The sequence below is a fragment of the Dendrobates tinctorius genome, unplaced genomic scaffold (assembly GCF_039654945.1).
Source record: "Dendrobates tinctorius isolate UK_male_01 unplaced genomic scaffold, ASM3965494v1 ptg000161l, whole genome shotgun sequence".
Taxonomy (NCBI): Eukaryota; Metazoa; Chordata; class Amphibia; order Anura; family Dendrobatidae; genus Dendrobates; species Dendrobates tinctorius.
This window is the reverse complement of record NW_027361828.1, coordinates 3,132,894-3,149,063: the sequence shown is the minus strand read 5'-3', so window position 1 is coordinate 3,149,063 and position 16,170 is coordinate 3,132,894. Positions and strand designations below refer to the sequence as shown.

The 16,170-nt window shown below is 45.7% G+C and overlaps 2 protein-coding genes across 3 annotated transcripts in view; one reads left to right on the top strand and one right to left on the bottom strand.

The window, feature by feature from the left end:
• Positions 1 to 16,170, top strand: part of INPP4B (inositol polyphosphate-4-phosphatase type II B) — a 1,297,521-nt gene that overhangs the window by 74,696 nt on the left and 1,206,655 nt on the right. The gene's annotated exons all lie outside the window — the stretch shown is intronic.
• On the bottom strand, positions 348 to 2,196 carry LOC141052497 (uncharacterized). The gene is made up of 2 exons (XM_073549755.1): positions 1,932 to 2,196; positions 348 to 1,821 (listed from the first exon to the last, which is right to left on the bottom strand). The coding sequence occupies exon 2, from the start codon at positions 1,584 to 1,586 to the stop codon at positions 348 to 350; it is 1,239 nt and encodes a 412-aa protein (XP_073405856.1). The 5' UTR covers positions 1,587 to 1,821; positions 1,932 to 2,196.

The following is a 16,170-nucleotide window of genomic DNA, read 5'->3' as shown; positions in this document are numbered from 1 at the left end:
CATACCAAGGCCTACTGTAATAACTCGATTTTTAACAACTAGCATCTTGTTTCACCAAAAACAAACTGGTGAAACTAGAAAGAAACTTATTTTTTAGACAAGTTTCAACAGTTTGTTTTTCATGAAAACAGATTCTATTTGGTAAAACTAGAGTTATTACACTAGGCCTTTGAATGACTATACTAGTCCATGTTATTTCACATATGACTATACTAGCCCTTGGGTTGGTTTTTAACATGTATTTACCCATCAGTGTGTGTGAGCGGCGCAAACAACATTAATGAAACTTATTAATGGTGAACCACAAATGTAAATTTATTTTTTATCACAAAAAAAAAATTTAAAAATTATTTTTTACGGCGTTTGGGGGCAGATGGTTTCAATTTGGGGGTGTGCAGGGAATATGCAACACTTGCAGTTGAAGACGGTGTTTGAGGGGAAGGGGCAACAAAACTTGTGGGGGAAGGTAGTCCAGTTAAGGGAATTAAACTTGGAACACTTGTAGGAGAGGAAATCTGTTCAGTTACATTAGTTGTAATGGCATGTCGCCGTAGGCTTGTGTGCCTGGACCGACTTTGGCCCAATGCCCGCCTTGATTGATTTCGCCTTGAAGTAGGGGCAAATATGGAATGTAGGTCCCCCGTCTGCTGGTATGGCTGCTGCTGCTGAGGTGGCGGCTGCTGCTGCAGAGGTTGCGGCTGCTGCTGAGGTGGCGGCTGCTGCTGAGGTGGCGGCTGCTGCTGAGGTGGCAGCTGCTGCTGAGGTGGTTGCTGCTGCTGCTGAGGTGGCGGCTGCTGCTGAGGTGGTTGCTGCTGCTGCTGAGGTGGCGGCTGCTGCTGAGGTGGCTGCTGCTGCTGAGGTGGCGGCTGCTGCTGAGGTGGCTGCTGCTGCTGAGGTGGCGTCTGCTGAGTTGGCTGCTGCTGCTGAGGTGGCTGATGCTGCTCTTCTTGTTCAGTGCTCGTCCTTGCAGGAGGACTGGTGGTGGCAGTGATGGCCCAGGTTTGCAGAGTGGTGGTGGCAGGGCTACTACATGTTGTTGTAGCGGCAGGGCTGTTCCATGTTTGCCTAGTGGTGGCTGAGCTCCACGCATGCATGGGATTGGCGGTGGTGCTCCAGACAGGAGCAGCGCTTGCCATGGTGGTGTCGGTGAAGTGACCAGCTGCACTCAGACTTGTGGTGGTGTAACGGTGGGTGTCCAGCCTTTGAAGAGAGGTGTCCGTGCAGTGGTATGCAGCACAAGTCGGTAGTGAGGTGAAGCGAGTCAATGGTGGCACAGGTGGAAAGGACACCACTGACTGCTGACCGTACCGATTATGCTGCATAGCCTGCAAGAAAGCATTGTTGCAGGCCTGCAGCACATTCAGCTGTTGATCAGGACTAAGGTGTTCCGCCATGCCCTTTTCAATCTTACTAAAAAAATGGTGTGCTGGTCTGTTGAGGTCGGCCTCCAGACGGTCAAGGCGCTGTTCTACAGAATTGAAGCGGTGTTCAAAGTGGTTAAAACCACGTTCCATCAGTGCAAAACCGCTTTCAACTCTGTCGGACAGTGACTTGAGGCTGGAATTAAATGTCTCGCTCAAATGCATAAACTCGGGCAAGACATTCCTTTCCAAGGCCCTCTGCCGCTGGCGGGTAGTGCCCGCATAACCAGTGGCAGAGACCTGGGACAGGGGAACACCTGATGGCCCAGCTTCCTGGTCACCAGCTGTGTGTGTGTGGGACCTGCAAGGTGCTTCCTGGCTGTCGGATGGCTGGGACGGGTCAGAGGACGTCCGACGAAGGACCGCTCCAGGGCCAGGTTGCAGGGTGCTGCTCCAGGTGCTGTGGAAGAAAGGAAAATCATTACTACCATGCCTTTACAAGAAGCATCAGCTGTGGATTAGAAAAACACAGATTAATAAAAATAAAAACCCAAAATGTATAATACTTACGATCTTGTGGCAAGGACCGGTCGTAGGAACTGCAACGCGTGATAGTGACGGTATCTAGTTCTGGTCCTTGACGCAGATCCACTGCGAACCTGGCCCTCAGCACGAACATCACTGTTGAAGCGGTCCTTGATCGAACGCCAACGTGTTCGGACTTTGTCCACTGTTGATAAAAAAAAACAGTGCCGTCAAGTACAACAGTCACTGCTTCACAATTTAGCAATACAATACTCAAAGCAGTCACTGTAGACCACGATGACACTGTTGGGTTTCCTGCTAGAATACGCCTAGCACGAAACCCAACAGTGCCGTCAAGGACAACAGTCACTGCGGCACAATGTAGCAATACAATACTCAAAGCAGTCACTGTAGACCCCGATGACACTGTTGGGTTTCCTGCTAGAATACGCCTAGCACGAAACCCAACAGTGCCGTCAAGGACAACAGTCACTGCGGCACAATGTAGCAATACAATACTCAAAGCAGTCACTGTAGACCCCGATGACACTGTTGGGTTTCCTGCTAGAATACGCCTAGCACGAAACCCAACAGTGCCGTCAAGGACAACAGTCACTGCGGCACAATGTAGCAATACAATACTCAAAGCAGTCACTGTAGACCACGATGACACTGTTGGGTTTCCTGCTAGAATACGCCTAGCACGAAACCCAACAGTGCCGTCAAGGACAACAGTCACTGCGGCACAATGTAGCAATACAATACTCAAAGCAGTCACTGTAGACCCCGATGACACTGTTGGGTTTCCTGCTAGAATACGCCTAGCACGAAACCCAACAGTGCCGTCAAGGACAACAGTCACTGCGGCACAATGTAGCAATACAATACTCAAAGCAGTCACTGTAGACCACGATGACACTGTTGGGTTTCCTGCTAGAATACGCCTAGCACGAAACCCAACAGTGCCGTCAAGGACAACAGTCACTGCGGCACAATACAGAGCAGGGAAATACTCACTAAACGCCTTTTTGGCGGATGCTGTGGCGCTGTCCCAGCCATCCATCAACGCTGCGGCCACCTCATTCCATAGCCGCCGTGTCACCACATTGTCCTTGTACAGCCGGTCACGGCTGTCCCACAACGGCGAACGCTCCTGGACCAGGCTGATGAGCTGCTCATTATCCAGGTAGACGTCTTCATCCCGTTGTGGAACCTAGACAAAACACATTCATTAGAATAATCAAATTTAAATTGACTAAAAAGTTACAAAAAAAGAAAAAAAAAAAAGAGTAAAAATAGAAGATAAAAAAAAAAAAAAAACATTACAAATCATTTGATACTTACATTACGTATCACCACCGGGACTTGGCTTCGCTGCTCCTGCTGTTCGCCCTCACTATTCCCGTCCGCAGATGATGATGACGATGTCTGAAAGTTGAAAAAAACGTAAGAGATTTGGAGAAGCAGCAGATATACTTACCAGATGCACGAAAATAATCACCTCACGGTCTGCTTGCGCCAATTCCTGCCGCGATGGGGAATACTCCGATTCTGAAGACATACTGCATGTAAAAATAATAAAAATCATTAGTACATACATAATTTAAAAGGACAGGCATATAATGTAATATACTCACATTCTTCGCTGATATAATGTGTTCTTGGTTGAATGTCTGCTCTTCAATCTGTCTAGTGTAGTAGTGGCAGAGTTTTGGCAGGCACCTCCTTTATATAGCCTTTTTTTTTTGGACTTTAGAAGATTCTAACTAGGATAAAAAGTGGACACCACCCAAAAAACGCTGCGCTAAAAAAGCGCATACCTGCGCATGCCAGTGCGCACGTATGCGCATCCATAGGCTATAATGGCCATTTTTAGCGCAAAACGTGCGCATACGTGCGCATGCGATTTTTTCAAGGGCCAAAAAATGCAACATGCAGCGTCTGGAAAATACCATCGCACAACCCAAAAAAACGCAGCGCATGAAAATCGCATACATGCGCTTACAAGTGCGCAGGTATGCGCACCCATGTTAAATATAGGGGAAAAATCGCATGCGCACGTATGCGTTTTTTTCCAGCGCTAAAAAACGCAAATGTGAAACCAGCCTAAGATGCTTTACCTACTTAGCAGGAGTCTGCCAATCAGGAGATTCTGTTCTTATTGCTGGCAAACTATTGTATGGCAAGCACCGCTTGTAAAGTCCTGACAAGTGAAGACTTCATCAGGGACGTGCACAAAGATACTTGGACATTTACTCATCAGTGGTAAACAGTTTGGTGAAACTTGAGTGGTACTGCAACATTGCCGTTTTAATCCTAAATCTAAATTGCAAATCAGCAATGGAGAAATAACATAAAACATAACTTTTAATAATTAAAATAAAAGCTACCAAAGATGGATGCATGGATTTGGGATGCACAGGGACTTTGTAGGGCTATGGTTTATAGGGATTAGATGTGGACTGCCCTTGTTAGGGCGGGAGTCATGGGTGTTAGAATTTGTAGCTCAAACAGGGCTTGAATAGGGTGAACCCCCCTTTTTCTTCCTGACCTGACATGACTCTGATGGGACATCTGACCCTGGACATCTTCCATCTTCATGTGGTGAGATCTTTCCTTTTCACATTAAGTTGATGGCCTTATTATTTTGATGTCTTTGTTATATACATGAATAGGCATATTCCTTGATAACCTTTACAGGGTAGAGGTCTTTTTAGTTCCTCTGATAAGGAAACTGTTCATTCTTTACCTGGTCTTCTTCTTATTGATTTAGACCAAGCGCATTTTTTGGTCCAATCTTTTCAAATCTTTGGACTTGGAATAGCCACATGTATATATTGGTAGTAATCTGTTACAGAGACTTATACGGTTACCTCCATTATGGTCTGTGGCATTTGATCTAGTGATTTATTTTGCACTATTATCTTTGGTAGCTTTTATTTTAATTATTAAAAGTTATGTTTTATGTTATTTCTCCATTGCTGATTTGCTACTTTGTATCGTGAGAATTTGTGGGTATATAGTCCACTTTTGTGCTGCATTTCTAAATCTAAATTGCAAAAATTTTTGCCATTTCCTTCATTATTTATGCAGCGTTTTATAGTTAAATTATTATTTTTAGAAGCAGATGCAGTCAGAATTATTAAACTTCCATTGCAAATTAGGTTTCTTAAATTTTACAAACTTTCTTCAGTTTGAAATAAAGCAATACAACAGTAACATGTAAATAGCTCAACTGTCTAAAACAACAAGTGGTTGCTCCAAATTCAACACAGTGATATTTTTTTAGAGCTATTGTAGTCGTAGAATTATTCCACCCATTAATGAAAAGCTTCTTTGATGTTTATTAGAGCCCCCTTTGCTATGATCTGCAGTAAATGTGATGCATAGCCAGACACAATCTTTTGGCTGCATTCCTGAGGAATCTTGGTCCATTCTTCATGAGCAATGACCTCCAGTTCACTAATAATTTTCTGTTTGCATGCAACAACGTCTTCAAAGCTCACCAAAGATTTTCTATTGGATTGAAGCCAGTTGACTGTGATGCATATTCCAGAAGATTCCATGACATTTTTTTGAAAGCAAACCTGGATGGACTTTGAATTATTTTAGGGATCATTCTCCTGATGGAAGGATAAATAATGCTCAAGCTTTTGCTTCCTTACAGAAGGCAAGATGAATACTCCTAGGATTTCATAATACTGGATTGAATCTACCTTGCTTTCCACACATCGCAGGTTTCCAATGCCAGGGGAAACACAGCATCTCTGAGCCACCACCATGCTTCACTGTAGGTAGGGTGTGATTTCAGTATATGGTTCATTCTTCACAGACCAGATAGCTCCAGTTTTGTTTCATTGCTCCACAGAAACAGAATTTAAAAAGTTTTTGGGCTAATTTATATGGTTTTGTTCATATTGGTGCTTTTTTTTGTGCATTTGGATCCAAAAAATTGTAGGTTTTGAAGTTCAGGCAAGACACCGTTGATGTTTAGTATGTACGTTACTGTGCAAACTGAAACCTCAGTGTCTGCTGACCCCAGATCAAGTACTTTGTAGTCACCCGACGATTTTTGACTGTGACTCCTCAGCCAATGATGACATCCTTTTTCTACCTCTTCCATATAGTGTAACCAGTGTTAATTTAACTTCAGATATTTGAGCTATGCTTCCAATTGTGTCTTTAAGTACATTCAATGCCTTTGCTATCCTTTTGCATTATTTTTACTTTGTGTGGAATTTGGAGAAGCCACTTTTTACATTTAAATTGTTCTAGTTTCATTAGTTTATTGCAAATAGAAAGTTTATGAAAATTTGCTAATAAACCTAATTCACAATACGAGTGAAATAATTTTGTTTATAACAGTAAATACATCTAAATTTAGAATTTTGCTGATGTCTGTTATTAGAAAGCAGCATGTAGTTGGAATTCCGATTACTGTATTTTTTGGACCATAAGACACACCTAGATTTTAGAGGAGGAAATTGGGAGAAAAAAATTGAATCAAAAAAGGTGGTCAATTCTGTACTTAATATCCCCTATCCTGGTATATATGGCCCCCTCATCCCCATCCTGGTGTGCATAACCCCCTCATCCCTATCCTGGTATGCATGACCCCCTCATCCCTACACTGGTGTGCATGGCCCTCTCATCCCTTGTCTGGTGTGCATGGCCCTCTCATCCCTTGCCTGGTATGCATGGCCCCCTCATCCCTATCCTGGTATGCATGACCCCCCCTCATCCCTACACTGGTGTGCATGGCCCTCTCATCCCTTGCCTGGTATGCATGGCCTTCTTATCTGTAGCCTGGTATGCATGGCCTCCACATCCCTATCCTGGTATGCATGGCTCATCCTTACCCTGGTGTGCATGGCCCCCTTTTACCTATACTTGTATACATGGCCCTCATCCTCATCCTGGAATGCATGGTCCCCCTAATCCCTTGCCTGGTATGCATGGCCCCTCATCCCTATCCTGGTAGGAACGGTCCCCCTCATCCCCATTCTTGTATGCATGCCTCCTCATCGCTATACTGGTATGCATGGCCCCCTAATCCCTATCCTGGTATGCATGGCCCCCTCATCCCTATCCTGGTAGGAATGGTCCCCCTCATCCCCATCCTGGTATGCATGCCTCCTCATCTGGGAGCACACAGTCCCAGCGTGCAGAGCAGTGATTATTCCGGCAGCTTCCCTTCAGCTTGCAAGAAACGCATGACGTCCCTATCCCTATCCTGGTAGGAATGGTCCCCCTCATTCCCATTCTTGCATGCATGCCTCCTCATCACTATACTGGTATGCATGCCCCCCTTATCTCTAGCCTGGTAGGTATGGCCCCCTCATCCCTATCCTGGTAGGAATGGTCCCCCTCATCCCCATCCTGGTATGCATGCCTCCTCAACTGGGCGTGCACAGTCCCAGCATGCAGAGCAGTGATTATTCCGGCAGCTGCCCTTCAGCTTGAAAGAAACACATGACATCCCTGCCATGCGCTGCCTACAACCATAAAGCAGCTGCTGGCAACGGAGCAGGATGCAATATATGAAAATTTGAGCGCACTATATATCTTATCAATAAAGGGAGGTGCAAAACCGGTAGTAATGAACTCGATAATAAAGAAAAGAGAATGCACTACCGTATGAATGCACACTACACCATAGTTTATAGAAAAATATATGAAAAAGCTTTATTGGCACACAATATCAAAAAGTGCATGATAAAACAAAATTAAAAACCCAGGGTTAACCCCATTCACGGAGCGTTGTCTGTGCACATGTAATATATGAAATGGGGGTACAAGCACAGTTAAGGGCACATGTAATATATGAAATGGGGGTACAAGCAATATATGACAATAGTAGTTATATATCATAAACAACCCCTAAAGGCAATTAGCTCATAATAAACATAATATTGGAAAACCTCAAACAAATGTGCATCTAACAAGAAGGCTTATGGCTCTAAATAGTTTATAAATATGAGCCAAAGCCATATAACAGGACCCTGTATGGACACAACCGAAGGGCTGAATAAAACGTCAAAAATCTGACATAAATCTGGGCTCTAATTATATTACCCCAGTATATAGTTTAAACATTTATGTCCTTATGTACCCTTATGTCCTGCCTGTGTCCCGATGTCTCGCCTATATGTGCCTCGGTGATCCGTTGGTGCCTTGGGGTCCACTGGGTGGTACCCTTCTGGGAGGTGTGGAATCGGGACCCTGGCTTAGCCCTGTTTTGTCTATGTACTGTGACTTTACTTTAATTAAACTTTACATTCTTGATACCTGAAGTTATACCTCTGTGGTATAGAGAGTCCATGTTGTGTCCCTGGGGGATGCCAACCCCTCGCCGTTGGTGTGGAGGTGCCTGCTGGGCCACGTCCGCGGTCACAGTCATGACATGCAGTTTGCATTTTTACTCAGCAACATTCATTGCTGCTTGTTTCTGGAAAATACTCATGGAGTCAAAATCGTCACTTTACCTGAAGATAAATTCCCCAAGGGGTATAGTTTCCAAAGTGAGGTCACTTTAGGGGGATTCTGCTCTTCCAACAATTAGGGGCTCTGTATATGGAATCTACATGCTGTTCTGTGTGTTCCAGGAGGCAAATAGTGCTCCGTCCCACCCGTGTCTCTCCTTATAGCTAAGCAGTACTGTACATCCACATATGGAGTATTTCTACATTGAGCAGAAATTGTGGGACACATTTTTGTGTCATTTTTACCCTCTTCTTGTATAAAAATGTAAAATCTTGGGCTAAAACAATTTTAATGGTAATAATGTAGTTATTTTTTCTTCACTTCCCACAAATGTACCTACAGTATACCCGACATTGCCATTTCTGTGTGTGGTTCTACTATTACTCCCCAGCAACACACTCGCTTGACTCTGAGCTTTCATTCGCCCACCACATCCGATCACTGGCTCACTCTTGTTATCTGCACCTCAAAAACATTTCTAGAATTCGACCTTTTCTTACTTTTGACTCCGCAAAAACTTACTGTTTCTATTATTCATTCTCATCTGGACTATTGTAACTCTCTTTTAATCGGCCTCCCTCTTACCAAACTCCCCCCCCCTTAAATCTGTCTTGAATGCTGCAGCCAGGATCATATTCCTCGCCAATCGTTACATCGACCCCTCTACCTTGTGCCAGTCCTTACACTTGTTATCCATCCACTCCAGAATCCAATAAAAACTTATTACTCTCACCCACAAAGCCCTCCATGGCTCAGCACCACCCTACATCTCCTCCTTCATCTCAGTTTACCACCCTACCCGTGCCCTCCGTTCTGCAGATGACCTGAGGTTAGCATCCTCAATAATCAGAACCTCCCACTCCCGTCTCCAAGACTATACACCTGCTGTGCCAATTCTTTGGAATGCGCTTCCCAGGTCAATACGATTATTCCCCAATCCCTACAATTTTAAGCATGCCCTAAAAATGCATTTATTCAGACAGGGGTACCACCTCAACACATTAACCTAACTATTCCGTGTGGCACAGTCAAACGTTTTACCATAACCAGGTTCCCCGCATCATGTTCCCACATGCTTTATGCATCTATTAGCCCTCTGTGTCTGTACTGTTACACACGTAACATTATGGCTGGTCCAAACAATGAAGGCAACTGTTACCACCCACCTTTCGTGTCTACTATTTTTCCTCTTAGACTGTAAGCTTGCAAGCAGGGCCCTCATTCCTCTTGGTATCTGTTATGATCTATATGATTATTGCTATGCTGTAATGTCTATCGTCTGTACAAGTACCCTCTGAAATGTAAAGTGCTGCGGAATATGTCGGCGCTATAGAAATAAAATTGTTATTAATGATATAAAATTCTGTGACACACTGGTAGTGTCAATATGATCACTGCACCCTTAGATGAATTCACTGAGAGGTGTAGTTTGTTACAAATGACTGAATTTGGAGCAGACTTATAGGTGATCCATGTGCGGGAAAACCACTGACTAAAATATCTGACCTGTAAGTAACAATTTTTTGGGGGCAGCAAAATAGTGTCAATAACTAGGCTAAGGCTAGTTTCACACTAGCGTTTATTCGACGCAGCGCACGGCGCCACTAAGCCCCCCCCCTGCCGGCTCCCTGCACGCCCCATCCGGTCATCGCCGCCTACTATCGCACATGGACGCTTGCGATCTGCGCACCCTATCTTTAGCATAGGGTGCGCACGAGACAACTGATCCCACACTCGGACACTCCAAAGAGCTGTTTGGGTTTCCATTTGTAGATTCGTGCCTCTCGTCTGGTCCACTTGAAGCGGGGCAAGATGAGATTCCATGTAGTGATGCACAAATATTTGAGCAGTCATGGTCACAAGAGGTAGACGATGATGAGACCCAATTGCTGGAAAGTCAGGAGGAGGACCAGGGTGTGGAAGTGGAAGATGAGGTGGTGGATGATATAGTGACTAACCTAACCTGGCAGGAGTACATGCAGAGCAAGGACAGCAGCACACAGGGGGAGGGAGGTGTAGCACCCCTTCAGGCAGGAAGAAGCAGTGTGGTGGCTGCAGACAGAACGCGGGCAACCATTCCCCGTAACACCAACATGACGGAAGTTGCCAGGCCAACTGTTAGATCTTCTCGAGTCTGGTAATTTTTTAATGACTCTGCCGATAACCCCAAACAGGCCATTTGCATCACCTGTCATGACAGCATCAGCAGGGCTAGCAAAACTACCAGCCTTACCACCACCAGCATGATCACGCACATGGCAGCAAAGCACCTGACTTTGTGAGCCCAGGCTCCAGGAACAGGGTCTGTGGGTAACACCACTGCTTCTTCCACTGTTGTGCGTGCAAGCCAATCCCCTGTCCATGGTGCATGCGAAGATGCCTTCTGCCCTGCACCTGCCGTTGCCCACAGTCAAATAGCACCATCATCAACACGTCCATGCCCTTGTCCCAGCGCAGGCTTCAGTTGTCCATACCCCAGTCATTAGAACGTAAGCGGAAATACTCCGCCAACGCCCCACAGGCCACAGTAGTAAATTCACACATCTCTCATCTGCTTGCGCTTGAAATGTTGCCTTTTAGACTTGTGGAGATGGAAGCTTTCCTGCAACCTGATTGCGGCGGTCATCCAAAGGTAATCGGTCCCCAGCCGCCACTATTTCTCCCGCTGTGCCGGTCCGGCATTAAACAAGCATGTGTCCAACATTACCTGTGCCCTCAACAATGCAGTTACTGGGAAAGTACACCTAACCACGGACATGTGGGCAAGTGCTTATGGCCAGGGAAGGTGCATCTCGCTGACGGCACACTGGATATGTTATAGTGAAAGCCGGGACCCAGTCAGACCTTGGGATGGAAACATCCTCCCAACACCAAGGATTGCGGGCCCTATGTCAATCAGGGTTGCCCCCAATGTGTACAGCACATCAGCACATCAGTCACAAGCTGGAAGCAATGCAGCACTGCCAAAGCCAAGCAGCAACAGGCTGTGCTGAAGCTAATTTGCTTAGGTGACAAACCGCACAAGACTGAAGAGTTGTTGACAGCTCTGAAAGAGAAGGCAGATATGTGGCTGACACCGCTGAACCTCCAGCCAGGCATGGTTGTGTGAGACAATGGCAGGAACCTGGTGGCAGCTGAGGCGAGGTGAACTGACACACGTACCATGCCTGGCCCATGCGCTTAACCAATGTCATGGTCACGTGTGTCTGGACGCAGCGAGTACCGCAAGGCGAACCCATGACACGCTTGACCCTGGATACACCGCCTCCAGTGAGGCGAATTTAAATAATAACACGTGCAGCTGGATACGCCGCCTCCAACAGGCGAATTTAGATATTACACGTATATAAACAAAAGTCTGGAAATCCCGCCTCCAGTAAGGCGAATTTAAATAATAAAGGGGAAACCTGGGTAACAATAACAATGGAGGGCCCTGCGATAGGGAAACGGGGAAGTGGAGACCTCCTGCACTCCCCTGAGCCAGTGTCCCTGCACTCCTAACATTCCCTATGCCGGTTCCACACCGGGCGACGCACAGGAGCATCAAAACCCCGACTCGCTCTGCACCTAACCCCTCACTAGGGAATTGGTCGGTGCGGAAACTAATCCCACCACTGCACTAAACACAGATAAGGAAAAGTGACAAAACAGGGGAAACACCACTTAGCTTTGCTCTGTTGCTTATGCTCCCAGCAACAGAGCCCACCACCTGCGTGCATCTTCTCCTCCAACCAGATCCATCACCATAACCGGATCCATCACCATAGTGCAGCCTTGGAGCAGAGTCCACCACCAGTTGCAGCTGTCCAGTAAACAGAGTCCCATAGATGAGTCCAGCTTCTGCCAAAAAGTCCAGCATGCTTGAGTCCAACTTTTCTGCCAATAAGTCAAGCATGCTTGAGTGCAGCTTTCAGCAACCAAGTCCAGCATGCTGAGTGCAACTCTCACCATAGTCGCCACTCCACCAAGCCATGCAAGCACTTCCTGCTGACACCATAAACTGCGACTCCACCACGCCATGTCAGCCCTTCTTGCAGACCACATAGTTGGACTCCACCAATCCATGCCAGCACTCCATGCAGACTCCATAGCTGACTCAACCCCTCTGGCTGGGCTGCCCAGGTCACTCATTCAGCTCCTTCATCACTCAGGCCTCCTTCCCAAATGACGAACTATCAATATCACCAACAATCATCAAACACACCTGAAACTCTTTTATAGAACCTCACACCTGATTTGTAATACGTGAACATTAAAACTAAAATGTAATACCACACCACCACCACCACCGGGGCAACTTAGAACAAACGACACATGTAATAATTCTAATGCCCACCGGGGGCAATCAACCCACTTTGGCACCAAGCCAAAGGAAAAAAAGTTCACTTGTCCATTTACTTGTCAGATCCACCTTGGATCATGACAGTACCCCCTCCTTAATGAGGGGCCTCTTGACCCTCATGCCCACTCCTCATAAGGGAAACGCCTACAGCTGGGACACCTAGATCCTGGGTTCAGCCCACCACCACCTGAAACTTCAGGTTTATGACAAACGCACCGCTGGTATTGGCAATACATGTTCTGGAGGCACCACTCATCTCCACAGCGCCGACCTGGGGAACGAGTTTATGTATGTGTATGTTTGCTATGAGCTGATCAGACTCCACAACACACTTCCACAGGATGTTTTTTGGTGGCCACTAGAGTTGAGCGATACCGTCCGATACTTCAAAGTATCGGATCGGAATGGATCGGCCGATCTTTAAAAAAAGTATCGGTATCGCCGATTCCGATACCGGAAGTCCCATTCAAGTCTATGGGACTTCCGGTATCGGAATAAGAAAAACCCTGTTTTTGCCTTGTACAGCCTCTCTGGGGTCTGTACGGGCCTTTCGGGGGGCTGTGCCGGCCTGCCAGGGGGTCTGTGCAGGCTCCGGGGGTCTGTGCAGGCTCCGGTGGTCTGTGCCGGCCTGCTGGGGGGCTGTGCCGGCCTGCCGGTGGTCTGTGCAGGCTCCGGTGGTCTGTGCCGGCCTGCCGGGGGGCTGTGCCGGCCTGCCGGTGGTCTGTGCAGGCTCCGGGGGGCTGTGCCGGCCTGCCGGGGGGCTGTGCCGGCCTGCCGGTGGTCTGTGCCGGCCTGCCGGGGGGCTGTGCCGGCCTGCCGGTGGTCTGTGCCGGCCTGCCGGTGGTCTGTGCAGGCTTCGTGGGTCTGTGCAGGCATCGTCCGATGGGACTACAAGTCCCATCGGGCGATGCCTGCTACCATGACAGTGATTGACACATTAGCCAATGATGGGACAGTAGTAGTCCCATCATCCGGCTAATGTGTTGAATGTAAAAAAAAAAAAAAAAATTACATGCTACATACATACAACATGCATACTACATACATGCTACATTCATACTGCATACTACATACATGCTACATTCATACTACATAAATGCTACATACATACTACATATATACTACATGCATGCTACATACATACAACATGCATACTACATACATGCTACATTCATACTACATAAATACTACATGCAACATACATACTACATATATACTACATACATACTACATATATACTACATGCATGCTACATACATACCACATACATACTACATACATACTACATACATACTACATACATACTACATACATACTACATGCTACATACATACCACATACATACTACATATATACTACATGCATGCTACATACATACTGCATGCTACATGCATGCTACATACATACTACATACATACTACATGCTACATACATACTACATATATACTACATGCATGCTACATACATACTGCATGCTACATGCATGCTACATACATACTACATACATACTACATGCTACATACATACCACATATATACTACATACATACTACATACAATACATTCATACAATACATACATAGACATACAGTACATATAACATAGAGTAACATACTTACCAATACTTGTCACATTGTTCCCCAAAGCCATTGTCTTTTCCGGAATAAATATTAACATAACAAACCACAAAAATACTCACCCACGATCCGAAGCAGTCCACGAGTGTGTCCCACGACGATCTTGGGTAGAGAACTGCAGCATCAGCTGATGCTGCCGTTCTCTACGGGCTGCAGGAATCCAATGACGGAAGGTAGGTATCCTTCCGCACTGTATTCCTCCGCCACTTAAAAAAAAAAAAAGTCCCTAGTCTCACTTTATGCCATTGCTGTGTGGGAATTTCCCACGCAGCAATGGCATAAAGTGAGACTAGGGACTTTTTTTTTTTTTAAGTGGCGGAGGAATACAGTGCGGAAGGATACCTACCTTCCGTCATTGGATTCCTGCAGCCCGTAGAGAACGGCAGCATCAGCTGATGCTGCAGTTCTCTACCCAAGATCGTCGTGGGACACACTCGTGGACTGCTTCGGATCATGGGTGAGTATTTTTGTGGCTTGTTATGTTAATATTTATTCCGGAAAAGACAATGGCTTCGGGGAACAATGTGACAAGTATTGGTAAGTATGTTACTCTATGTTGTATGTACTGTATGTCTATGTATGTATTGTATGAATGTATTGTATGTATGTAGTATATATGTGGTATGTATGTAGCATGTAGTATGTATGTAGCATGCATGTAGCATGCATGTAGCATGCATGTAGTATATATGTAGTATGTATGTAGCATGCATTTAGTATATATGTAGTATGTATGTAGTATGTATGTAGTATGTACGTGGTATGTATGTAGTATGTATGTAGCATGCATGTAGCATGCATGTAGTATGTATGTAGTATGTATGTAGTATGTATGTAGCATGCATGTAGTATGTATGTAGTATGTATGTAGTATGTATGTAGTATGTATGTGGTATATATGTAGTATGTATGTAGCATGTATGTAGCATGTAGTATGTATGTAGCATGCATGTAGTATATATGTAGTATGTATGTAGCATGTAGTATGTATGTAGTATGTATGTGGTATGTATGTAGCATGCAGTATGTATGTAGCATGTATGTAGTATATATGTAGTATGTATGTAGTATATATGTAGCATGTAGTATGTATGTAGCATGCATGTAGTATGTATGTAGCATGTATGTAGTATGTATGTAGTATGTATGTAGCATGCAGTATGTATGTAGCATGTATGTAGTATATATGTAGTATGTATGTAGTATATATGTAGTATGTATGTAGCATGTAGTATGTATGTAGCATGCAGTATGTATGTAGCATGTATGTAGTATATATGTAGTATGTATGTAGTATATATGTAGTATGTATGTAGCATGTAGTATGTATGTAGCATGCATGTAGTATATATGTAGTATGTATGTAGCATGTAGTATGTATGTAGCATGCATGTAGTATGTATGTAGTATTTTTTTTTTTTTTTTAACATTTAACACATTAGCCGGATGATGGGATTACTACTGTCCCATCATTGGCTAATGTGTCAATCACTGTCATGGTAGCAGGCATCGCCAGATGGGACTTGTAGTCCCATCGGACGATGCTTGCACAGACCCCCGGACATCAGCACAGCCCCCCGGCAGGCCGGCACAGCCCCCCGGCAGGCCGGTACAGACCCCCACAGGGTGCACAGACCACCGGCAGGCCGGCACAGCCCCCCGGCAGGCCGGTACAGACCCCCACAGGGTGCACAGACCACCGGCAGGCCGGCACAGCCCCCCGGCAGGCCGGTACAGACCCCGGGCAGTCCACACAGCCCCCCGGTAGGCCGGCAGAGACCCCCGGAAGGCCCGAAATGACGGCGCATCATGATGCGCACACA

Coding starts and splice junctions, on each gene's coding strand:
- LOC141052497 (XM_073549755.1), bottom strand. CDS start 1,586: ATGCATTTGAGCGAGACATTTAATTCCAGCCTCAAGTCACTGTCCGAC.